General features: G+C 39.7%; 2 protein-coding genes across 4 annotated transcripts in view; one reads left to right on the forward strand and one right to left on the reverse strand.

Annotated features, from left to right (window-relative positions):
* The window catches only part of LOC144647083 (uncharacterized), a 6,365-nt gene extending 1,531 nt beyond the window's left edge, over positions 1-4,834 (forward strand). The window contains exons 2-3 of the mRNA XM_078506830.1: positions 68-349; positions 3,388-4,834. Of these exons, the coding sequence (XP_078362956.1) occupies positions 68-349; positions 3,388-3,688 (583 nt within the window). The 3' untranslated portion in view covers positions 3,689-4,834. The remainder of the gene's footprint in view (positions 1-67; positions 350-3,387) is intronic.
* A 4,268-nt stretch (positions 4,835-9,102) lies between these two features.
* Positions 9,103-26,079, reverse strand: LOC144630659 (uncharacterized). 3 transcript variants are annotated; one of them, XM_078489027.1, is made up of 5 exons: positions 25,988-26,079; positions 25,806-25,857; positions 25,221-25,288; positions 10,290-16,552; positions 9,103-9,552 (listed from the first exon to the last, which is right to left on the reverse strand). In XM_078489027.1, exon 4 carries the CDS (start codon positions 16,538-16,540, stop codon positions 10,307-10,309), a length of 6,234 nt encoding a protein of 2,077 aa, XP_078345153.1. In that variant the 5' UTR covers positions 16,541-16,552; positions 25,221-25,288; positions 25,806-25,857; positions 25,988-26,079; the 3' UTR covers positions 9,103-9,552; positions 10,290-10,306. The 3 variants fall into 3 exon arrangements, with proteins under 3 accessions (XP_078345153.1, XP_078345159.1, XP_078345166.1); XM_078489033.1 differs by having other exon boundaries at positions 10,290-17,648; XM_078489040.1 differs by lacking the exons at positions 25,221-25,288; positions 25,806-25,857; positions 25,988-26,079 and having other exon boundaries at positions 10,290-18,022.
* Positions 26,080-26,501: the final 422 nt, after the last annotated feature.

The following is a 26,501-nucleotide window of genomic DNA, read 5'->3' on the forward strand; positions in this document are numbered from 1 at the left end:
CTTGTTACCGATCACTGTAAATGCAGTAATGCAAAAGAAGAAAACTTTAAGTTGACTTTTCTTGCAGTTTAAGCGGGAATGCAAAATTTGATAACCAAGACGGAGTAAGAGTACTTTACCTGGACGGCACTCCATCGACGTATGCCCAGACACCAGCTATCCCGATCCACAGCACAGATCTGACCATTGCCGTGTGGATTAAGGTGGTGACGTCACCTACATACAATCAACCTTTTTACAGCGACTGGTCGGATTCTCCATCATTCGCATTTGGTATTTTTTCCACCCAACTATGTGCCATTGCAAAAAGGGCTGTCGATTCCAGCATACTGTTTAGACCTTGCACAAAGTAAGTTCACCTTCGCGTGTGTAACGTAATCAAATTCCTATTTTCATTTTAAACTAAATTTAATAGACACTTTGCATAAATGGCGCCCAAATTTGCATTACAATACTTAGTACATCCTTAGCCTCATGTGGATGTTTTTGGACAAAGGATTTTTTACGTGAGTCTGAGGCTAAGGATGTATATGTATTGTTATTCAAATGAAGACGCCATATGTAACACGTTAATGATGACTATGCTACTCATACTGAATGTTGTTGTTTATTATCCAACAAATAATTTTTCTTGAGCGCAATCTGTCTAAGGGCCTGTTTATATGGAGGAGAGTTGTCCCTGGTAGGAGGGTTACCCTCCATACCGAGCCACCCCGGGCGAGAGAGCTTTTCATACGTTTCTTTATAAATAGCTGCGAACTGTTTATATGAGAAATTGCAAAGTTGGCTTGGGGGGCAGGGTGACCCTGGGTGGAGGGGTCACTCGCTTTGAAGGTAGGGTGACCCTGAGGAGCGAGCCAACTTTTTTCCATATAAACAGTTTGGTTATTTTTGCCTCGCCTACCAGGGACAAGTTGACACATACAGAGCATGCGCAAACGCTGCAGTCGACCAAAACAAAATTGCAGATACATTGAAATCGAAGTCGGCGGTAAATTTGTCCAAAAAAATAGTCGTGGTCGACGTTTCAGCATTCCTTATTAAAAAAGGCAGAAATAATAGATGTTTCAAAACAACTCTCGCCAGTCTTTTGAACCGAGAGGGCCAAGTTTTGGCTCGGTCAACAGGGACAACTTTTTCATATAAACGCTCGGCAAAAGATAGCTCGGGGGAGAGGGTAACCCTCCTACCAGGGACAACTCTCCTCCATATAAACAGGCCCTAAGTAAGTCACTAACGTCACACAGCCAAAATTGGAGAATATACGTTATTACTAAAAACTGGAGCATTCGATAATGCGTTTCCGGTGTTTTGATTACCTCAGCGACCTCGTATCTCATTCATTGAATATTATGTGTATAACGCCCGACAATGGCCGGAGAAAGAAGTTTCCGCGGTACAATAAAATGAAGTCATTTATGCAAAGGGTTTATGGTAGTAGATATAGCAGTACAAGACGAGAAATACTATATCAAGCACAATTTGACTGTTTGCATGGGGCAGTAATCATAATCATAGTCATTATTAACGTGTTCGCAAATAAATTAAAATTTATAAATTTATGTTGCGAGTGCATGTTAAAAAGGGTATATGTACCATAAGATTAGCCTGAATTTCAGACATCCCTCTGTGCTCGCCTGCTTGCCAGAAGGGACGTCTGAACACATTTGGGCCTAATGCCGTCCGGTGACGTCACTACCCGAAAACCGGGTAGTGATTTTGATTGGTTGATTTAAAAATTATTTGCATAATTATGTGAAATTATGACTGAATTTTACCGCGCGAGGATTGTAATTTGAAAACGTTTGGAAAGAGTTCGAAAGAGTTCACCTTCCCAGAAATGAATTTATTAGTCATTTACCTTGCGTTTATTACTTTATTAGTTTACCTACGGATGAAGAATAGTAATGGAAATCGGTAGGTTTTAAGTTGGCGGCATTCGTCGCTTCGACATGCAGTGTTTTGCCAAATTTTTGTTTTTTCAACAAAGCCGCGCGACGCTTATGTCCTGCAGCCTCGATGAGCCAGTGATTTCTTAACTCAGTGCCCACAGTCAAGTAGGATATTTTTGTATTGAATTCCTTTTCTTGATGCCTCTGTAACCGTCTAAATTGTTTCATTTAAGTACTCACGAGTGTGTTGTATTTGTCCGCTGCGTAACATATTATATTTTGATCGCTAGATAAAAGCAAATCAGTTCAGATTAAATCGGTTCCGTAAAAGAATATAGCCTGCAATCGATTAAAGTCTCATTCATTTGTCTCAAGTTTTCAATAGTTTACTATTAAAACAACTTTATACCCTTTATCCTTTATTGAAGCGATTTTTCTTTTACAATTTCATGGCCTCGACAGAAACTTTTCCGCATGAATTAAAACCAAAGAGTAGTGACGTCACCGGACGGCATTAGGCCCAAATGTGTTCAGACGTCCCTTCTGGCAAGCAGGCGAGCACAGATGGATGTCTGAAATTCTGGCTACCATAAGATTCCAAGTTGCTAAAATGTTACACCCTAGTACACAAGGGATGCTATAACGGTCTATTGGGGTTGCTACTCATACTGAATGTCGTTGTTTATTATCTAACAAATAATTTTTCTTGAGTGCAATCTGTCCAAGTAAGTCACAAACATCACACATCCAAAATTGGGGAATATCCGTTATTACTAAAAACAGGAGCACTCGATAATGCATTTCCGGAGTTTTGATTACCTCATCGAACTCGTATCTCTTTCATTGAATATTATGTGTATCACGCCCGACAATGGCCGGAGAAAGAAGTTGCCGCGGTAGAATTAAATGAAGTCGAAATAGAAAAACTGCTAGAAAATACAATGCAATATTTCCTTGTTGTTTTTAATATAACAATTATTTCCCTTGTGCTTGTTGGATATGAAGTGATTATCTTCCACTCGGAGCTACGCACCTCGTTAGCTATCTATCATCTCGCAACTAACGCGCGCTCGTGGAATAATTGTTAATTTATATAATTATCAATCAATATTTTTCCCGCGCGCGATTGGTTGAAACATGTCACGTGACGCCAAAAATTTTTGGGAATTTTGCAATTAATGATATCTCAGAACTGACATTCCCGGGTTTTGAATTGCGTTTACGTATCCACTTCCAGTTTCACCTTGAAAAATTGCTAAATTAAACAGAACTAAATGCTGTCAACCGACTGGCAAATATTTAAACCATTGACGTCAACAGCTTGGAGAGGAGGTCGAAATATACAAAAAAAATTGAAGAAAAAATGTTAACTTCTAGGAACAGATAATGGAGATTACTGTGTGTACATTTTATTTCGACTTGTGATACTCATGGAAAAGTGATGGGCAGGATTTGTTTGAATAATGATAAAGGTAACCTCGTTCTTTTTTTGCAGTGACATAAAAGTCGAAACAGATCAATGGATTCACGTAGCGATAACTTGGAAACGTGGGCATAGTGGTAAATTGAAAATGTACGCAAACGGAGACAAGAAATATGAACGTGCTGTTGATGGAAATGCAAATTTTGATTTCAAGAACTCAGGGCGTTCAGTTTTTGAAATTGGCTTGAGAAAGGACTCTGGACAGACAATCCACGCATACCTAAGCGATCTCGTGATCTTTAATCGCGAGCTTCCAGAACATGAACTGAAAGATGAGTGGTTTCGCAGTCACGCACTCCACGAGTTTATCTAACTACTTAAACGCGGGGGCGCACTATAAAAGGGGATTTTAAAGCCTTTTCCTTTCTGCTCAATCAAAAGGTCTTATGCATGATAACGTCATATGCTCAAAATTCACCACCAAGCCTCGTTTACGCGAATTATTCTCAACCCTCTGCCACCTTCATGCAGTTTTCATGTGGGTATTGTTTTCAACTTTGCTGCTTTGGGAATTCGTCCATGATAAAATTTACAAGTTTGCACTTCGAAAGCGAGGCTTGGTGGTGAAACTAGCCAGTTTGCCGTAAACATGCGTAAGGGTTATTCGGCGCGAAATTTTTTGACGTCACCTAACGTCCGACACGCAATCAGTTCCCAGGCCTTTACCTTAGGTCGCCCGCGAGAGGTGTTGCGAGAGGAAGAGAACGTACCATTCTCGTCCCCATTGCCCTTTTCGGTTCTCTAAGCCGGCGAGGCCTTGGTACCAGAGAAGGGTTCTGGGGACACAAACTTTCCAGTCCTGGATTCTAGGACTCTTCATGTTGGTAGTCATGATGTTTCAAAAGGATGTATGAGAGAGTCATTGCTTTTTTTCTTCCGTTTAAGAATTCTTTGTCTCAAACAGCCAATCAAAACAATCGAAATAATTTAAAAATCCTATGTCCTTAGAGCGCTTCATTTCTCGTGCCAAGGCTTCGCCGACTAAGAGAAGCGATAAGGGCTATGGGGACGAGAATGAAATCGTACTTCTAGGATTCTAGGAACTAGGCTGGTGAAGAAATGTGAAACACAAGAAGATAGAGTTTAAGACAGAATTGATGCTGGCAATAGCACGAGAATTTGCGTAACTCACGGCATTGAAAGAAATTCCATTTTCCAGCTGCAAAACAAAAATGCAAATTTGATGGTGTGAAAAGTTATACACCAGGCCTGATCCTTAACAGTGAGTCCCCGCGTCTATTAATGCATGCAAACACTGTAAACAATGTAAACTTGAGTGTTAGTATAGCGATATGTTTTACATTTTTATGCTTACAAGATATATAAAAGTACTGCCTCAGACCACTGTTTAGCAAATTTTTTATATTTTCTGTGTTTGCACCAAAAAAATGTTTAGCGGTGGAGTCATTAAATTAAAAAGACCCGAGGGGCCCGGGCCCCTCCCCTAGATCCACCACTGGTGTTGTGTTCTTGAGTTAGAAACCTTACTCACACAGTGTCTTTCTCTTCCTAGGAGTGATAATGTGTGCCAGCAAATTATTGGGGAAACCTGAAAAGCTGCTGGGAATTATTAACTCCGATCGACTAACATCCCATCATATCTAGGGAATATATTTAACCAAATATCATTGATTAAACTGGGGCAAGCACAGTGGGAATTTAAGGCAAAATATAATGTTCTTAGAATAAGCAGCTCACAAGGTTATGCAGCGATACGTGATGGTAACATGTACAGGACTGACTTGGGTCCAATTTGGTCTGTTTTTAAAAAGTACAAGTACTTTACAGTCTTATACTCTGGGCAATACTCCGGAGATAACTTGCTCTGGTGTTCAACTTGCTGAAATGTCAGTCACCAACAGAAGTCTCTTTCAGGAATACCCACACTCAGACGATCACCGTGCTAGATTAACTACTGATACTCCTGAGTTCAAACCTTTTTATGTCACGAGTGTCATCATAGACCAAATTGGACGACACGCAATTCTGTTGCAAATAATCATAACTTTAATAAAAATTGTGGCGTATGTAACAACAATATTTCACTACGTTACTCAATCACTCTGTTTATAATATTTCATCAACCCTGCAAATAGCTCCTGATATTTTGCATAAGTAAACGTGATCTTCAACTACATGTTGAAGATCGAACTCTGTGTAAATACAGTTGAAGCTCTCTTAACGGACACTCTCGTAAGCGGACAGCTCTATTAACGGCCACCTTGTTTGAAACCCCGTTTTTACTCCCATACAAACTCTGTATTTTTACATTCTCGTAAGCGGACATTCCCATAAGCGGCCGCGGACACTTTCAGAGATTACGACTTAGACTTTTTCTTTGTTTTTAAGCTCCCGTAAGCGGACACCCAAAAGAAACTCCTATTAACAACCTCTGTATCTTGCTTATAGCTATCAACTTCACATCGCCGTTCGTCACAATGATTTTACAGTAATTACAGTACCATAGTTCAGTGTTTGTTTTATCGTCATCCACGTCCGGTTACATTTCAAAACACCACTTACATGCATATGCCCATTACGTTAGCTGGGCAAGCTCCCGTAGGCGGCCATCTATCCCCTACACTTCTAGTGGCCGCTTACGAGAACCATTCTCGTAAGCGGCCAGCTCCAGTAACGGACACTTTTTTCACGTTCCGAGGGTGTCCGCTTACGAGAGCTTCGACTGTAATTAAAAAAAACTAAATAAGAAAGTCTTTTTCAAAAGGCCTCTTGCATCAGTAAGTCACGTTACCAATTAAAGTAAAACTAGTATCCGAAGCTGTTTGATTACGAGCTTGATACAATAAGCTTGAATACAAATTGTCAGTCTAAAACTATTTAACGGTGAGATTTTATGACGGTTTGAACACTTCAGCTTGAAATGAAAATGTTTGTATGGAAGTGTAAAAGCCTTGCCATTCATATTTTTTCCTTTATATTTATCCCTTCTAAATGATACCTTTCCTATGTATAAACTGTAAGATGTACCAAGAACGTTAGGAAAGTAACCATTACCAAAAAATTTCAGGCCAATAAACTGCAAGGGAGACATTTTACGGCAGTTCAGTTTGGCATATATGATTTTGTGAAAAAAACGAATAAAGCGTAACTTGATGGAAAGACTTGTTCTTCCACATAATCACAATTTCAAACGGCCACAAAATACAACCTTTTGAGCTATAAGCCTTAAAATTTGCATGCTAAATTATTTCTATACGCCCTTTCTATTCCAGATTATATTTCTCCATAAGCTTTTGATTCCGTACGTTTACAGAAAGTTGCTTTCGTGACCAACTGTTCGAAAAAGGCCTATTTTTCACTATGTAACCGTATTTGTCAGATTAAGCAGTTTTAAGCTGCGTTCACATTTAACCCGAAACATGTTTAGAATAAACATGTTTCAACGAAACATGTTTCACCTAAACATGCTTGTTATTGCATTGTTCACATTAGGTGTCAGTTTCAAACACGCATCATGCCTGGTGTGTAATTTATGCGGTTTCACGGTTCTTGCATAAATCTTTACACTTAAACCGTAAAAATGTAGTTCGAAATTACAATAAAGTTTCCATTAAATCTTTGTCTTTCTGTCAATTTTTAAGCCCCTCGATGAAACAGGGCTTTCAAGCGTTAAGCAAGAAGAGTTTTGTCAGAATTTGCGCTATCAGTCGGTAAAAGAAGATTTTTACTTTGTGAAGTTTGTTTTTGCATTGCAATGCTGCGTGCTTGTAGCCGCCGTCGTAAACTTTCGTGGCGATATTCTGCCAAATATTCTGCTTTCTACCCATCACCGATAATTCATATTGTATCGCTTTATTAGCCCATATTTGAAATAAACATTTGGTCACATAGAAGGCCCAAATTTGAAGCTTTTGGGCACTCGCCTCCTCACCGCATGTCCGCCATTTTTAACTTGTTTAGTCTGATCATGATTGAATCTACCTCGTAAGGTAGTTTCAATCATGATCAGACTATAAATCATGTTTCAATCATGATTCGCGCAATGCACTGCCTGATGTGAACACTTTTCACAACGAAACATGTTTCATTCGTAATGAGACTAATCATGTTTCGGCCTAGTGTGAACGCAGCTTTATTCAGCCTAGCAGGAAAAGCTGTAAACATGCACTATCATTGAGAAAATAAATTTTGAAAGGAGAAGCAAAATGTGAAGCGAGTTTTAAGGGATCGTTCCCTGGCGTCGCCAGTTTGATTGGTGTGTTTTAACAGCAATTTGAAAGCAAATGAAGCACATGCAAAGACGGTAACACATGCAAAATTATCCCAGCCGAACCATTTGTTTTGGAAGCCATTCCTACGTTTGTTCGAGCAGTATCAATTCTTCTGTTCTTCTTGTAGGGTAAAAGTTTTTCTTTTGGTATTTGAATTAAGCCATTTCGTTTTGGTAAGAGTACAACTTTTAACTTAGCTATGCAAAAAACAAATTCTGCATGTTTCATTCGTAATGAGACTAAAAAAAAAATTTTTTTTCAGGTCTTCAGTAGTGTAAGGCCGCATTTGCATTATCATATATATATTTCATTGCTACTGCTGGACACACATTCATTTATTTCACATATACTTGGGCCGAGTATCATGTCCACCATAAAGGGATTACCCATATACGACCGCTCTCATGTGGCTTTGATAGCTCAGTGGTAGAGCATTGCACTGGCAACGCAAAGGTCGTGGGTTCGACTCCCGCTCAGAGCCTGAAAATTTTTTTTCAGGTCTTCAGTAGTGTAAGGCCGCATTTGCATTATCATATATATATTTCATTGCTACTGCTGGACACACATTCATTTATTTCACATATACTTGGGCCGAGTATCATGTCCACCATAAAGGGATTACCCATATACGACCGCTCTCATGTGGCTTTGATAGCTCAGTGGTAGAGCATTGCACTGGCAACGCAAAGGTCGTGGGTTCGACTCCCGCTCAGAGCCTGAAAATTTTTTTTCAGGTCTTCAGTAGTGTAAGGCCGCATTTGCATTATCATATATATATTTCATTGCTACTGCTGGACACACATTCATTTATTTCACATATACTTGGGCCGAGTATCATGTCCACCATAAAGGGATTACCCATATACGACCGCTCTCATGTGGCTTTGATAGCTCAGTGGTAAAGCATTGCACTGGCAACGCAAAGGTCGTGGGTTCGACTCCCGCTCAGAGCCTGAAAATTTTTTTTCAGGTCTTCAGTAGTGTAAGGCCGCATTTGCATTATCATATATATATTTCATTGCTACTGCTGGACACACATTCATTTATTTCACATATACTTGGGCCGAGTATCATGTCCACCATAAAGGGATTACCCATATACGACCGCTCTCATGTGGCTTTGATAGCTCAGTGGTAGAGCATTGCACTGGCAACGCAAAGGTCGTGGGTTCGACTCCCGCTCAGAGCCTGAAAATTTTTTTTCAGGTCTTCAGTAGTGTAAGGCCGCATTTGCATTATCATATATATATTTCATTGCTACTGCTGGACACACATTCATTTATTTCACATATACTTGGGCCGAGTATCATGTCCACCATAAAGGGATTACCCATATACGACCGCTCTCATGTGGCTTTGATAGCTCAGTGGTAGAGCATTGCACTGGCAACGCAAAGGTCGTGGGTTCGACTCCCGCTCAGAGCCTGAAAATTTTTTTTCAGGTCTTCAGTAGTGTAAGGCCGCATTTGCATTATCATATATAAATTCTGCTGTGTAAACGGATCCTAATGAAAAATTTTTAACCGTAGAAAAGAAAGCAGAATAATGAAATGTTTGCAGATTTTTGTTAAATTGCACGACACTGCTTTTCGATATATTTTTCTGGTTAGCTAACAATTCTATCTAAATGCCAGTCATCAAAATTAAGGAACTGTTCGTTCATTTTTAACCGTTCCTCGATTGCCTATTTCTTCTTTTTTGTGTTCTTCAAAATCTGTCTAATTCACCTAAACTATCCACTCCGTTAAATGAGATGTTCTGGTCTGTGGTCCTCCCTTTAAGCAGCAGCCACGAGGTTATTTGATCCCTGAAGCAGGCGTTTCGATGGTATCTATTTACAGTCAGCCAGGCAGAGAGCAGCAACGGTTATAGAAGGTTACCCATCCATTAAGCACTCGCGACGCCTGACAACTTCATCTCTGCATGCCGAAATAATGGGAACCACCTGTAAAACAATCCAAGAAAAGATCAAGTTAGACGCTGTTTTGAGGAGAATACCACCACAAACCTAAAATAATTCTCAGATATCCTTTACAGCAATATTTCAATGTTGTTAAGTCATTGAAACAGGGATTGGGTGACAAAGAGAGGGAGGAGCTATCCTTTTTATAGGACGAGAGGGCGAGATCTAGTTAAATTAAATTGTGGATAGGGAAGTTTTGAGTTACACAAAATGTTGAGTTATACCGTAGAAAACCGGTAACAAATAACTAGTTGCTTTGTAATCAAAATCTTTATTTAAGTCTGGCGGAATTCTGAATTTCGATAGCCCCGTGAAAAATTATCTGAAAAAAGGAGACTTCACAGTTTTGTCGATTGAAAGTGTTTAAACATCTCTGTGGGCCGTTGCAGGTTTGCAAACATGAAGAGAGTGTAAACTACCGAATTTCAGAAACCAAAACTCGCTTCCCTTTTCTATCTTGATGATCAAATTAAAAAGGGTTTAGCGGAAATTCAACTAAATCGGGTTTGTTTTATACCTAATACCTATTTATGAGCAAATAATGGGAGGAATCAAATTTAATCTTCTGACCATATGTAATTTTCCAGGTGGACTAGGTCACTCTTGAAAGACATACTGCAGCTTTGTCTGCAGCATTTCACGTTTGTTCTAATTTAATTTGTTTTATCCATTATGAACTTATGAAGGTCTGATGATAATTATACTCAAGTAATACTCACACCGATCGCAACAGCTGTCAATTAAACGTGACATCATCTCCAAGAAGTACAAACGCAGCCCAGTGTCTGAAATGTTTGTACACCGCTGACTCTCTTAACTTTTTGGCGGACAGGTGAAGAGCTTCGCTTGCACTCTTATTCTCCCGCATCAAACTCCTGTAGAACACGTTCATGAAGACTTTAGTAGCTGCATCGTTCACAGGCCACAAAGACATCAGAACGGAGCGAGCACCAGATCCAAGAAAGGCCCGAGCAATTCCGACAACTCCCTCCGCTGTCATGATCTTACCACGTCCACTATTGCAGCAGCTGAGTACCACCAACTTAGCCCTGATGCCGACTTTTGCGATGTCCTCCATTGTCAGCATAAAATCTTCCTTGTTTGCTATTTCAGCAGTGCGTATGTTTGGTGTAAGGGCAATTTCTCCTCTCTCTGGATCACCATGGGCTGCAATATGTACCAACCCGACATCCTGGATCCTTTTTAACACCTCTTCCTTAGTAGCTTGCTCTCCAATCAGCTTAAAGTATGGTGCTCTGACATACCGGGAGACCATATCTGCCTCAACTCTGGCATTTGGTAGAGGTCGTAAAACTCCGACCTTTCCCTCAAACTCTACCAGGCCAACCGTCGGATCTCCCACAATCAATGCTCCAGTTTGAGAATGGTATTCTTTGGGGGAGTCTTGAATGACCTGAAGCGATGTGAGAGAGGGAATGAGGCGTATTCGACACTTTTCTGCCAAGCACTTTCCAGTGGAATCTTGCAAGGCTGCAAATGGGACCAAGAACATGCCTCCTTCGGGAATAATGATGATTTCTGGACCATTGATAAGACCAGAAACTGGCTCAATTATCATTTGGTATAATTTTTTTAGATTTGCCTCTCTTTCTTCTTCCTCGCTACCTCGGAAATGGTGCTGATTGGTTGCTTCACTTTGTTCCTCTGTAGTTGATGATTCCGCTTCGTAGATTGCTGACAATGATCGGTCTTCAAATTCTTCTCCGTCTTCTACAGGTAAGGATCTTAATGTTTTTGTAACCAGATCTTGTAAAGAAGTTTCTGTTTTATTAGCTGACAGTTCTGCTTCGAGCACGTTTGTGTTGAAGTTTATTTTGCCACCCTTTTCCACGAACCAGAGATAGATCTGCTTTGTGATGATGCTCATGAAAAGAAAATTATTTTGCTGCTTTTCTACGAGGCTTGTCAAAGAACTCAAAGTGAATTCACTTGTGTTGTTGGCCTCATGGATCGCAAAATTGGCGGCCATCAAGTCTACAAGTGCACGAGCCCGTCCTCGTTCTGCTGTGCAGAGGGCATCATCCACTTTTCCAAGAGAAATTAACAGTAAGGTCAGTCCCTTGTAAAACGAAATACTTTGATCATCTAATGAGAGCTTGTATTCATCTTTAAGAAACCCCCTTATATTTTCGTGACCTTTAATGCTCTCAAGGAAATAGTCGGATGCTTTTGAGAAGCTTTTCTCGTGAAAATGGCTCAAGCCCAAACCGTATAGGACCAAGTGCTCTTTTCCTTTAAATCCAGCTTCTTTGAAGATTTTAAGTCCTTTTTCCAGGTAGCTGATTGATTCCTCATACTGGCCAAGTGAATACTGGACATTTCCAAGGTTGACATAGGATATTCCTTCTCCCGTTCTGTCTCCGATTTCTTTTCTGATTTCAAGAGCTTTCTCCTGAAAATGTATCGATAAACCATAGCGGCCAAGGGCATTGTTTATACTACCGAGATTGTTATATGATGCAGCTTCCCCTTCTCTGTCTTTTAATTCTTTGCAGATTTCAAGTGCCTTTTCTTGATATTCAATCGCTTTCTCATACTGGCCGAGGGCACGGTATAGGCCTGATAGGTTGCTGTACGAAGCTCCTTCTCCATGCCTGTGTTTGAGATCCTTTTCGATTTTCAGTGATTCCTCCTGATACTTTATTGCCTTCTCGTACTGGCAAAGCGCGAGATACACACCTCCAAGGCCACTATAGGCGGCCGCCTTACCACTTCTCCTGCCGGTCACTTCGCTTAAAAGAAGTGCTTTCTCGAAATATTCAATTGACGTCTCATATTGGCCAAGGGTCCTGTAATTGTGTCCAAGACTACGGTATGATCTTGCCTCCCCCAGCTTTTCACCAGTGGCTCTGCTGATTTCCATTTCTCTCTCATGATATTTGATCGACATCTCCATTTGCGTGCCAGAATCACTTAGATCAAGTTCCTCTCCTCTGACTGCATTGCTTATTCCACTAGACCTTTTTTGATACTCAAGAGATTTCTCGTAAAGGTCGTAAACATAATACACACACTGAGCAGGAGGTTCGTGAGATTGTCCTTCTTTTTTTCTTCCTTCGAAATCATTCTTGATCTCCAGGAGTTTCTTTTGGTAATTGACGGCTTCGTCGTGCTTTCCAAGTCCATTACACACGGTGTACAGATTCTCGTAGAATGTTTCTTCTTCTAGTAGGTCTCCAATTTCCCTGCTGATCTCCAGACCTTTTGTGTAACACACAATAGACATCTCAAGTTGGCCCAGAACATAATATGTATTGCCAAGGCTTTGGTAGGCCCTCAATTGTCCATTTGTGGAACAAGCTTCTTGAGAGACTCGTAACGCCTTCTGATGGAACGTTATGGACTTTTCATACTGACCAAGGGAATGACAAGTGTTTCCAAGGTTGCTGCACGATGCTGCTTCTCCCTGTTTGTCTCCAATCGCCTTGAAGATGTCAAGTGCTTTCTCATGATACTCAACTGATTTCTCCAATTGTTTTTTAGCATGGTAGATAGTACCTAAATTACTGTAAGAGGTTCCTTCTCTTTTGCGATCTCCAGCTGCTTTGCTAAATTCAAGTGCTTTCTCTTGGTGTTGGATTGATTCCTCGAACTTTCCGAAAAAATAGTTTATAGTGCCAAGTTCGTCATGACATCTCATTTCTCCTTCTCTATTGCCGGCTTCGGTGCAGATTGTTAGCGCTTCCTTTTGGTTCTCAATGGACTTCTCATACTCGCCGGCATTTCTATACAGAAGGCTAAGGCTGCTGCAGCAAAACTCTTGCCCTTCTTTGTCTCCAATTTCTTTTTTGATGTTACGAGCTCTTTCGAAACAGTCGACTGAATTCTGATTTTGGCAAAAAATGTAGTATATCCTGCCAAGGTTTTTGTAAGATATTCCTTCTCGCACTTTATCGCCAACTTCTTTGTTGATAGCGAGTGCTTTCTTTTCGTACTCGGCCGACTTCTCATATTCGCCAATAGCATGGTATGCAATTCCAAGGTTGCTGTAGGATGTTCCTTCTCCTTGTTGGTCTTCAATTTCCTTGCAGATTTCAAGTGCCTTCTCTTGACATTCAATTGCTTTTCTTTGATGGCCAAGTAGTTGGTACACGCTGCCAAGATTGTTAAAGGATGTTCTTTCCCCTCTCTTGTCTCCAATTGTTTTACTGATTTCAAGACTTTTCCGGCAGGATTCAATAGAGTTCTGAAACTGGTTAAGTGCACAGTATGCGGAACCTAAATTGTTATGTGAGGTTGCTTCTCCTTGCTTATCACCAATGGCTTCCAGGATTTCAAGACTCTTACTATGATTTTCTACAGCCTTTTCGTACTGGCCAAGATCATAAAAGACATTTCCAAGTCGACTATATGAATCTCCCTCAGCCGTTCTGGCACCGATTGTTTTAAATATCTCAACTGCCTTCTCCCCACACTGAAATGACTTCTCAACCTTACCGACAGCATGGTACAAGGTACAGAGAACCCCGTAAGATCTTCCTTCTTTTAGCTTATCCCCAAGGACTATACTGATTTCCAGAGCTTTCTCTTTGTATCTGATAGAATTCTCGTATTGGCTAAGAGCTTTACACAAACTACTGAGCTTGCTGCAAGATAATTCTTCTCCTTTCTTGTCACACAGTGTTTCGCAGATAGCGAGTGCTTCCTCGTGATGCCCAATCGCTTCTTTATGCTGGCCAAGAGCTTCATGCACAGCAGCGAGGTTATTGCGTGTTTTTAGCTCCCCATGTTTATCACCCAGCGATTTAGCAATTTCAAGACTGCATTCATAATAGCTGAAGGCTTTTTCAAACTGGCGTAGGGCATAGCAAGTCCTTCCTATGACGTTGCAGGATGAGCTCTCTGCTTGTGGGTCTCCAATTTCTCTACTGATTTCAATGGCTTTCTCGTGACATTCGATCGACTGCTTGTTCTGGCCAAGAGCGTGATACACACTACTTAGATTGCTGTACAATTGTCGCTGTTGCTTCTTTTCACCTATCTCTTCGCTGATTTGGATAGCTCTCTTAAATTGACTGATGCATTTTTCATATTGGCCAAGATCATAGTGAATAAAACCGAGATTGATGTATGAAACAGCTTCTCCATGTCTGTCCCCGATGGTCTTTCTTATTTCAAGGGCTTTTTCTTCACACTCGACCGCCTTCTCATATTGCCCAAGAGCGAAACATACAGGACTCATGTTACTGTAGGATGCCATCTCTCCCAGCTTATTGCCAATTCCTGTGCTGATTTCGAGACTTTTTTCGAAATAATCATTTGCTTTTTCATACTGGCCTAATTTGCTATAAACAGTACCAAGGTTGTTGTAAGATGTCCCCTCCCCTCGTTTGTCGCCAATTTCCTTTCTGATAACCAGTGCCTTCTCGTGATTTTCGATTGATTCCTCATACTGACCTAGCTCGTAGTAGACGCTGCCAAAGTTGTTGTAGGATGCTGCTTCTCCTTGCCTATTACCAATCGCTTTTCTTAACTGAAGACCTTTCGCGTAGCAGCCCAATGCCTTTTGAAACTGGCCAACATCACTGTACGCACTACCAAGTTTGTTATAGGATTCTCCTTGTCCTTGCTTTTCTCCAATTGCTTCATAGATTTCAAGGGCTTTTTGCTGATACTCAATTGACTTCTCAAGCTGGCCAGTCGAATTATACACACCACCGATGCTGCTGTAAGCCGCCCCTTCAGACTGTTTATCCCCGATTTCGTGGCTAATTTCAAGGGATTTCTTTAATAAGTCAAGCGACTCTGGATAATTAGCAAGAGCATCGTGTACGTTCCCGAGGTTTAAATAGGCTCTTCCTTCTTCTAGTCTGTCTCCTATTTCTTTGTAGATCTTAATTCCCTTTTCAAAGTAGTACATGGATTTCTCATATTGGCTAAGGGCGTGATACAACGTGCCTAGGTTGTTGCAGATTATTCCTTCTCCCTGTTTGTCTCCAAGTGACTGAGCGATCTGGAGACCTTTTTCATAATACTCGAGACTTCTGTCGTATTGGCCAAGGGCATGATACGCTGCAGCGATGTTGATATACGATCTGCGTTTTATGTGCCTGCTTCCTATTTCTGTACTAATTTCGAGAGCATTCGTCGAATACTCAATCATTTTCTCATATTCACCAAGGGCATGATACACCGTTCCAAGACTGATATAAGAAGTTCCTTCTCCTGGTTTGTTGTGGAGCTCTTTGCTTATTTCAAGACCTCTTTGTAAATACTCGATCGATTTATCATATTGGCCAAGAGCACGGTATATGTCCCCAAGGCTGTGGTAAGCGTTTCCTTCCCCTTTCCTGTCTTCGGTTTCTTCGCTTATCTTGAGCGCTTTTGTTTGGTAATCGAGAGATTTTTCATACTGGCTGAGAGCATGATAGACATTACCAAGGAGATTGTAAAACAGTCCCTGGTTGCGTCTGTCATCCAGAGTTTCTGCTATTTCTAGGCCTTTCTCGAAATTAGAGATCGCCTTGTCATAGTGGTCGGCAGCATAATACACCTCACCGAGTTCGTTGTACGACTCTCGTTGTAAACGTTTGTTGCCAATTTCTTTACTGATTATAAGCGCATTTTCAACATGCTCAACAGCTTTATCGTGGAGACCGAGAGAATAGTACGCCCCACCAAGATTACGGTGTGCTTTCCATTCTTCTTCCCTGTCTCCAGCTTCTTCGCTGGCTATAAGCGCTTTCTCAAAGTACTCAACGGATTTCTCATGCTTGCCAAGAGAATTATGGGCAGTACCAAGCTCGCTGCATGCATTTCCTTCTCCAGCTTTATTTCCACTTTCGTTATAAATCAAAAGAGATTTTTCGAAATATTTAATGGATTTTTCGTGTTGGCCGAGATCGTGGTAAGCGCTTCCGAGGTCAATGTAACATTTCGCTTCTTCTTCTTTGTTTACGGTTTCCTTGGAGATTTTTAAGGCTTCGAGTATTCTCTCCACTTCCTCCATGGCTAATTGTTCCTGTTTGATGAGAATGAAAATCAAGGTACTATTTGTACGTTTTCTACCGGAGCTTCAACTTGTTCTATGGAGGTGGAAAGTCGAAGCCATGTGGGAGTTGTTTCTAAATATGAACTGCCCTTAGAAAAACCAAAAAAGAAGCAAGATCACTTATCAAGCTATTCGGGCACAAGGCAACGAACACTGTTTAATTTGCTTTCCGAAACACTGCCGGTTTACATTTTGAACATAGGAATCGAACTGCCCTGGTGTATTTCTCTACTTGGAGATCTTTGTGAGGCGAAACGTTCTCCTCTTGTGGAGATTTCAGACGTTGTAGCACTTTTCGAAGAAATGATGGTATCAGGACGCTAAAGACAGGATGTACTACGACGTCCTTCAACCCCTCCATTTAGGAGCGGCTGTGTCTTCTAGATCTGTATGAGATAATACAGAGTGGCATGTTGCTAGTTAAAGAAACGTTGTTATCCATCTTTAAAGAAGATCAAATTTCAAGAAAATGGACTGTTATTTTGAATCCGCAATAGGTTGCCTCTATGAAAAGAAGAAGTGTAGGAAAATAGAAATGGAACAAATGCATTCAAACAGTGAAACACATCGGACAGGGTTTGGTCAAAAATGCAAGGACAGACATCTTGCTGCAAGCTTGAAAAATCACCAAAGATTTGGCATCAGACTTAATTCTGATACGGAAAGACACGTAAAATAGGAGGTCGCCGACCTACTACTGTTACAATATGTAGGGAGGGTATCTTGAAGCTTTCTTACGTAAGAGTCGCAGGGAGCACTTAACAATTTGCAGTTTTAAGGATCGAAGTGAGAGCTGGATTAAGGCACTTCAGTTGCCCCTCTTATAGGTTTAACGTAGAGGCATGATATAGAACAAGCAAAGAAGGTGCATGCGTCCTTTCGTAAAAGAGGTGCAGTTTACAGAAGTCTTTTTAAATACAACTTAATGCTGGAAGATATATTTACCTATTTTGGCAGGGCAAAGTGGCAAAAGATCAACTTGTCCCTGTCTTGACCTCTCTTTGATGGCGTTGTCAACTACACAGTTACTTCGGGTTTTTTACGTAGGTTTTTTCCTATAAATTTACTGGCGATAAAGCGCGTTGTAAAAATTAATCGGAGGGTTATAAAATAAACAAGAAGCTTAAAGCCGGGCGGTTATGTCTAACTACCTTATTGACAAGGCAGGTACAGCGAAAACTTTTAAAATACCATTTAATTGAGTAATACACGAGTCTGTGGTTTGTTTGTCCAAGCTTGGACAAATTCCTGCTTAGGCTTTCAAATTTTTGTTTTGTTCTGAATACTGAATAACCTAGGTATTTTAAGATTATAGTTTTTACCTTAGTATAATGGAAGATTAGCTGAATAGCGCTATATAAATATTATTATTATTATTATTATTATTATTATTATTATTATTTTGCACTTAACAAAGTGCAGACTACTCATAAAATTTAAAACTGTTTCTCTGATAAGAAAACCAGAAAGAAAACAAAAGTCAAAGGTTGCACGATACAATCAAGCATATATTTTTATTCAACACCCCACCTCCCCCCCGTTTCCCCTTTTCTTAGCCATTCACCTTTGAATCTCTCCCTTTCTACTCCCATCCCTCCCCCCCCCCCATCCCCCTGCAGCCTTTGACTCTACTCTCTCCCATCACACTTCTACTCCTCACACTTCTCCCCCACTCTCCTCAGGAATTTTGTAGTGGCGCCAGCCGAGCAGCAGTTGGGTTAAGTAACTGTGACACACAAGTCCGAGGTTCGCATAAGTTATGCAGTTTCTGTGAGTTGAAGTAGTGTGTCAAAATGTTCTTCATCACCTAAGCTGCTTTTATCAACATGCCTGGATAAATTACTGATTAGGTTGAAAACGTTTGATGTGTTCCTAATCTTGAATAAATGAACTCAAACCAGTTGATTGGCATTACAAATGATCTCTGACCAAAACAAACAACAATTAGAAATACTTCGTTAAAACAAAGAAGCGTTTAAGGTTTTTAAAAAAATGTATCTTTCCAAAACAAAGAAAAAAGATGATCGAAAAAATTGGAAAGCTTTTAAGCTTTTAAACACGCGAAATCTTCAAGTGAAGTTGATTTTTCGATCGAAAAACCTGCCTATATATATGCTGCATTTTGGGAAGCAGTCACGCAAACGCCAGTTCTTGCTTGCGTGATTCATTGCAGGTAATTTCTCCATCGCCGTTCGGTTCCGACTGAAACTCAAAACCCTTGAATGAAAAACAAAAAAATATATTTATTTCTCGCTAGGAAGAATGGAGTCAGAAAATTACAGTATTGGTAGATCCTAGTCGAATAAAACGAGTTCACATAAATATCAAGAAAAAAACTCTTCAAAACACAATTTCAAAATAAAATAAAAAGAGCATGCATTAGATCACGCGTATCAGATAACACCACACGTTAAATTTAATAGATGCTGTTCGTTTTAAAACCCTAAAAACGAATAAAACTAGTCATATAAATATCAAAAATAACAGAAAATCTTCAATGCAAAATTTCAAAAGTGAATAAAAAGACTAATCAGAGGCTCTATGAGCAAAGTCGTGAATGTGGTATATTATAAACTGATAGCCCAGAATAAGCCAAAATAAATTTTAAATGTCTGCTGACAAACGACATTTGTAATTGTCTATGAAATCTGTTAAACGTACGTCATAGTTGAGTCATGTTTAAAATTCTAGCTGGTAAGTGATAAATAACCCCATATTCTAACTGAAAACTAACCATCCAGTAGTCCATCGAGGCCTTCTAGCTAAGCAGCTAAGAAGTGAAGATTATTTCAGAGCTTAAAATAATAATGCTGAGAGAGACACGTATAGTGGTAACAAGATATGAGGTACCTTAAGATGCTGCGAAGCTGGTAATGGAAAGAAGCTAGGGAATTTTTTTTTCACCAAACTGTTTCACATTTGCTAAAGGGTTCTTTAATTAATAACCAGGTAACTCAGCCATTTTATACAGGACAGTGGTATTATTCGACATACATTTTTCTCTGTTAAAGAATGGCAGATACTGTGACAGAAGGCAAATAATTAAAAGAAACTAACAGATGCCTCATACATGTGACTTCTAAGAATTGAAATTGGCAGGAAACAGTAAAGTCAACGTAATTTATTATCAATTTAGAGGCCTGATACATGTAACAAATGAAAACTGCTGCTTATTTCCTTTTCTGGTATCTTTACTTGCAACCAAAAAGTTTACTTTACCCCTTTACATGCCACCAAAATCATCAATGCATTTTAATCAGCCTTATTAATTCGTTTTCAAATAATCTCTATACATTGCCAGCCATCCTGCATAGATTTGGTGGCCATGTTGGATTAAAGGATCTGAACCTTAAAGCTTGTTTATCTTTTACTCTTTGTTTTCAGCAGTCAATAACAATAACTTCCAAATATTTTATTTTTCAAGCTGTACAGTCTGCTAAAAGTCAATTTATAGAGAGCAGTATTCACTGTTTGTGAAATGAGAGTAAATTTGAAATAAAATTCTTTTTCTGATCATGTGTTTCATACAAGTTACTGCAGGATGTTCATTCCAGCCCACACCTCTTGACAGCCTAGCCTCATGCAGAGTTCAGTGATGTGCTGTATTGCAGGTTAATATACAATCTTCGTTCACTGTCCAAAATCCACGCGCGCCATTGGTTAAAATAGATCACGTGATTTTGCTTTACCTGTCGTCAGCAAACTCCGACAGTGCAGTATTGACAATAATGCACAAAAATCGTGCATTATTGAAAGTGTCTTCAGCTACGAGGCTTGTAGAAGTGGAAGAAAAATATATTCCTCAAATTATGTTTCGATTTTGTTTGTACCAAACAAAATCGAAGAGGATAACAACTTGAAGCGCTTTCATGTTCAAAGGTAAACTTCAGCTCAATAAATACATTTTTGTGTGCGATTGACTTGCTTGTTGCTTGATTGTGAAAGCCATCGACTTGCTTTGAACAAGCTTCTCGCTGACTGTATTTATGAACGACCGCAGCTGATGAACAATTTTATGAACCATTTTAAGCTTTATTTCTGTACGGCTTATTTGTGATTTTTATATTATTGATCTAATCCTGTGTAATTATGTACTACACTTCTTACTTTTAAACTTTATTGTTTGAAGTTCGTTAATCGCTTGCAGTGTACTCAGATTGTATATTAAAAGGGTTAGAGTCTGTCCGTTCGTGTTTTGTTGACAAATACACGCACTTGCTGGCCTCACAATGAACTCGAAATTTTCAATACTGCACTCGGCTACGCCTCGTGCAGTATTGAAAATTTCTCGTTCATTGTGCGGCCAGCGCGTACGTGTATTTGTCAACAAAACACTCACAACAGTCTCTAACCCATAAATATTGTTTTGGCGAATCTGTAAATTAATTCAAAATTCTATGTGCATTAAATTCTCCTACAAAAAGTGGTCAGATCACCCTCATAAACAAGTAAACATTTACATGAACACTTCTCGCAAAACCTCAACTGTTCAGATTGTTAAAAATCGCAAGATGAGGCATTTTTTAAAGAGAACGTTACAGCCTTCTGGCGGCCATCTTGGATCTCGTGTGGCGTAAAACTTCGAAATTCAAAATGCTCTATCTTAAAGACGGCGAATGCTATCGAGCTAAAAACCTTCAACAAGATATATATTAAGGACGTCTAATAGCCAGTGAAAAATAAAAGCTCAGGGGAATTGCGATTCTGGATTTTGAATTTTGATGACGTCACGTGAAAACCAAGAATACTGTGTTTACAAATGTAGTTTTGCCTTTAAAAGCAGAGCAAATTTATCATTCACATAAGGCTTGCTACCTAATGAGCTACGAATGCCAGAGGAAATTTTGATTTAAGTTTAAGTCACGAGATAGATGTACTTGGGAACTTCGTTAACGAGAGTGTGACAACGAATATAAAATATTACTAGATACAAAAACTTGACGAACGTGCAAATGAATGATCGACCGAAAGACAAAGCAAGCCAACTATAGATATCTCTAATTGTTTCGAAACGCATCAGTTAAATCTTGCTGAGTGAGACTAATTTGTAGCGGAAAATACAGCCTTATTTAGGGTGATTTATTACTTACCAACTATTTGACTGCATTTCAATGAAAGATAATTTCATATCCGCGGACTTTCAAAATAAGCTATTGATCGGCGTGCAAGTTTCTTGCTTCCTTGGCCATCCTTTCCGTTGCATTGTGTGTAAATGTGGATTCGAGCACTGGCCTCACTAGAAAAATTCCTTCCAGGAAGGAAAAAATATTCGTATTCTCCTGATGTACATCCACAAGTTCGCATTACAACTTGGGAAACCACTCAAACCAGCCCTTGTCCACGTTCATCCGCCATTTTGAACTTAATTTAAACTTAATATAAAATTGCCAGGTTACCAAGGGAGTTTACACAAATTTAATTGAATTTCTCCAGCAGACCGCAATAAGTCGTTCATTGCATTCACGACTTAAAAATGGGCATGCATTAGATCACGCGTATCAGATAACAGATGCTGTTCGTTTTAAAATCCCAAAAATCCCAACTAAATGTGAAAAAAAAATTCAAGATGAGGCCAAGAATTACATTTGAATTGTAATAAATTCCCCCACTCCAAAACGCCCCAGGTTGGGATAAGATATGGGAAGAGGAGAGCTCGGAGGCGGAAAGGAGCGGGAGCTAAGGCGCAAAGGTAAGCCATCGCTGCGGGGAGGAGGGTGGGGCGACGATCTGATATCTTGCGTCCGCCGCGAAGAGAGGGAAAAGCATGATAAAACGGGCCTATTTATACTAATTTAGCCAAAAATTATGCACAGTTGACTCCCTATCATACAGAAGCAGGGAAGTGAACAAGTAATATCCCAAAGGAATTAGGGGTGTTTGTGCTTTCAGTGAGAATAGCATTAAAATTTTGAATACTAAAAAGCCGTGAAATTAGCATGTTGTGATGAAATTTAATTAATTATCCGCGCCAAAGGGCAAGTTTTTCATTTTGCCGTCAATTATTTCACGTCGATGGCTTAACCGATCCTTTCAAAAATTCCTTTCTGGCCTGTAGAAATTATTATATAATAACTTTACATTTCCATTTTGTTTTCCGAGCTCTTGAAAAGTGTGCGAGTAAAGTTTTTACATCAAGAACCAAAATTAGGGCCGAATCGCACTAGCGGACAAATTTTGTAACAATTGGTAGATTTCAACATTAACGTGTCACTTGTTACAGAAAACAAGTGCGAGTGCGTTTTTTGAGACTTAGAACTTGTCCAACATTTCAGGAAAACAAAGAAGCAGTTGTCTTATGATTGGTCCGCGTTGCACGTGCGATAGATGTTGTCAAACAATTGCAAAGACAAGTGCGAACGACTTGTTGGACAAGGGCAAATTTTATCAAAACGGACAAATCATCAAAGGGGCCGATGTCCTGCCTCAAGGCAGGACAATTCATGACAAGTCGCATTCCCATGCCCCTCGTAATGCCAGATAACAATACGTTGTTGATTGGCTATTGTGTTTGGCCCAAATTGCACCGAAAAACAACACGCACTCGTAAAATTGTTGGGATAGTATGCACCGTGATGTGGCTCTCACTATCATAATCCAGCCACAAAATCTTTTCGCGAGAGGCAAAGCATATTTTTAAGTGAAGTGTTTCGGCCAAATGTAAGAATGAGAAAAGAAAAAGTTATCTTGAGACGACTCATTATTCTACTGCATAAGAAGACGCGTACTTTAAATGCGAATTGTTTGAGAATTTTTTTTACCGCGTTGTACTGCTTATTTTATGTTTGCCCAAGACGACCGTGCTGAGAAATGTACAGGGATGCCAGAAGCACGTGCAGCGCTATTGTACTAATAATTACACCTTTTGTTTTCTTCAAAATGTCTCTGACTTGTCGCGACAATTTTGTTTTTGTAAAAAATGTTATGACATTTAAAACTTGTCCGCTAGTGCGATTCGGCCCTTAGGTTATTTTGTTGTGCAAACATTCAATTCGTCCTTGACACACGACTTTGTTGGGCCAATGGTACACGGATGAAAATGGACCAAAGGAAAAAAAAGCTAAAAGCTAAATGAAAAACATCTTCAAAGTGGAGTCTCGCCGAAAATCTCTTTGGCTACTAGCCGTTTTTAAAAGCAGAAGCTTGCTGCAAAAACATTGCGTGACTGACATAATGGTTTTTCATTTACAAAAAGTCGAACGCTTGGCTAACTCAAAAATATATATTTCACGCTTAACAGAAATCAGGGTATTAGATAAAATTTTAAATAGGAGAGTGATCTGCACCTGCCTGCTTAGTAAACATCAAAAGTGCGTAAGAAAGCGGCCGAGCGAACTATTACGACAAACAAGGTAAATATATGAGTATCAAAAACATCACACAGTCGGGTGCCTCAATCTATAAATAGATGTTGTTTGTTTCAAAAGCCTAATGCACCTATCAATGGTTTGCCCCGGGATGGGGGGGGGGGGGGCAACCCCAGGGGAATTTGAAATTTTTTGGAATCCAGAGTTAAATTCCCCACCCCTGGGCACCTAGTGAATGTCAAATTTCACATATCTCCTCTTAAATTTCTAACCCAGCAGACCATTTTAGATGTCAAAATCCCTAACCTGGGAAAACTTACGATGTCAAATTCCCGTGGGTTGCCCCCCCCCCCCCCCCATCCTGGGGCAAACCATTGATAGGTGCATAACACCGTAACTAAACGTGAACAAATGAAAGAAATGAAAGAAAATTTCGACAATCTTTCAGCCTCGGTCATTATCCTCCAATATTCCAGCCGTCTGAAGGGGTTTATTTACTAGATAGTCCCCAACTGTAGCTGGACAGCAATGATAACCGCCTTTTAACAGAGTAGCAGAAAGAGTGAAGATTCGGGAGGTAATTTATGTAAATTAGACCTTGTGCCAGTGGCTACGAAAAGAGCGTCTTAAGGAACAATGAAGACTATGAAAAGTGGCCATCAGGGTACACAGAAACAACAGAAAATGAACCCGGAAGTGTGAAAATCCAAAAGTAATGTTAGTTACGTCAGAAGAAGTCTATAAATAATGACTGCTGCTCAGACAGTGTATAATTTTTTAAACAGTTAGATTGATCAACCCTTATAGTGAGGATATATAACTGAAGCAAAATATAATACTTTCAAGTTATCAAAAAGAATTAACTAAAGAAGGTTAACTTCGGCAAATTCACTGCAAAATTATATGGGAAAACGTGAGCAATAACTGGTGACGTTCATGAGTTTCCCGAAATTTTCAGAATTTTATTGCCATTATTTCTTAGAAAACTGCGCCATTTTCGGTGAATTCCGACTTAAAACGTTCATTTTTTAAAGCTGGAGATAGAGAAAAAAAAAAGCGGCTTTTCGAGCACAGAGATCAATCAGCTAAAAACTATCGTATTCTGTCATTGATTACGAGGTCTTGAATCAGATCATTGTAGGCAGTGTACATGTCTCCATGATTAATTTAAAATACGTCTCGAGCAAACCGAAATCAAAGAGGTAGCTTGTTTATACGTGATCATTTGCGCACAAAATTTTCAAACAGTGGTAAAGTTTATTCTTTTAAAAACTTACGCAACAAGTACTTTAAGAATGAAAATACAAAACATACAGGTAATCCTAAAAACTAACCTGAAAGAAAATTCAAGCCTCTTATGGCATCAATGTCTCCTCAAAGTAACTGAATTGCAAGAAATCAACTGATGGACCAAATAAACAGACGTATTAGATTATACAAATACAAGCTCATGGCTAGTTTCGAAACATTTCGTTAATTCTAAAATCGTATTTGAAAGGGAATGACATCTCTTTTGTTATCAAATGTGTACATATGTTTAAGGGCTTAACAGAGAATAATTTCACTATGTAATCGAAAGGTTTGCGACCGTTTTTAGTTCGGCCGATTGATTTAGCTCGAAAATTAACAAAATTAACTAGAACTAATTGAAGGAGACGAAATCAAATACTAACAGAAGGAACTGAATCTTTTGATGAAAACTGTACAGCAGTGAGTCTCAGTGAGTAAACGCCATGCAAATGCATGCACTGTTTATACTTAATAAATCGACCGAATGAACTGGCGGAAGCTGACGCTTAAATTTTGAATTGTGGCTTGTATGGTTAAAAATATCAGTTTTGCGGCTTTATTTGGACTGGTAAATTGCTTATCGATTGCTTACACTAACTGTGAAGACGATCCAACCGAACAGTTCTCACCTCCAAACCTTCCTTTCATGAATTATATTTCAGAAGGCCATCGGAACCTTGCCTGGAGATAAAAGAAAGCAGTCTTTGTTTCAAGACAGTTTCATGCATCACTAAACTGAAATATTAAGGATTTGTAAGTTGGACCGAACTGTAGTATATTGAAAAAGCTTTCTTTGTTGTTTAAAACTAACCTTTACGGAAGAATAAAGAATCCAACACTGCAGAATACGCCGCGCATAAATAACCACTGAAACCGAAAGTTTATTGGAAAACAGGAAGCAGTTCATGAATATTAAAGACGCTTTGTGACTTTCTCGATCCCAGGGTCTTCCAGAACGAATGACCGACGGTAGTTTTCACCGGAGCTCTATTGGACACTGCTGTGCATTTTATTAAACATTCTCGTCCTCAGAGCTGCTTGTCCCTCTCATTCTCGTCCCCATAGCCCTTTCGTTTCTCTTAGCCGGCTGAGCTTTGGCACGAGGAAACGAAGGGCTCTGGGGACACAGGATTTCCAGTCCTAGATTCTAGGACTTCCGGTCTTCATGTATGCAGTCATGAAGTTTCAAAAGAATGTATGAGAGAGTCGTTACGTTTCCGACTTCCGTTTAGGAATTCTTTGTTTCAAACAGCCAATCAAAAAAGTTCGAATTAATTCAAAAATTCTATGTCCCCAGAACCCTCCGTTTTCTCGTGCCAACCTGG

This window comes from Oculina patagonica, chromosome 1 (genome assembly GCF_052425735.1).
Source record: "Oculina patagonica isolate OP01 chromosome 1, crgOcupat, whole genome shotgun sequence".
In the NCBI taxonomy this organism is placed as follows: Eukaryota; Metazoa; Cnidaria; class Anthozoa; order Scleractinia; family Oculinidae; genus Oculina; species Oculina patagonica.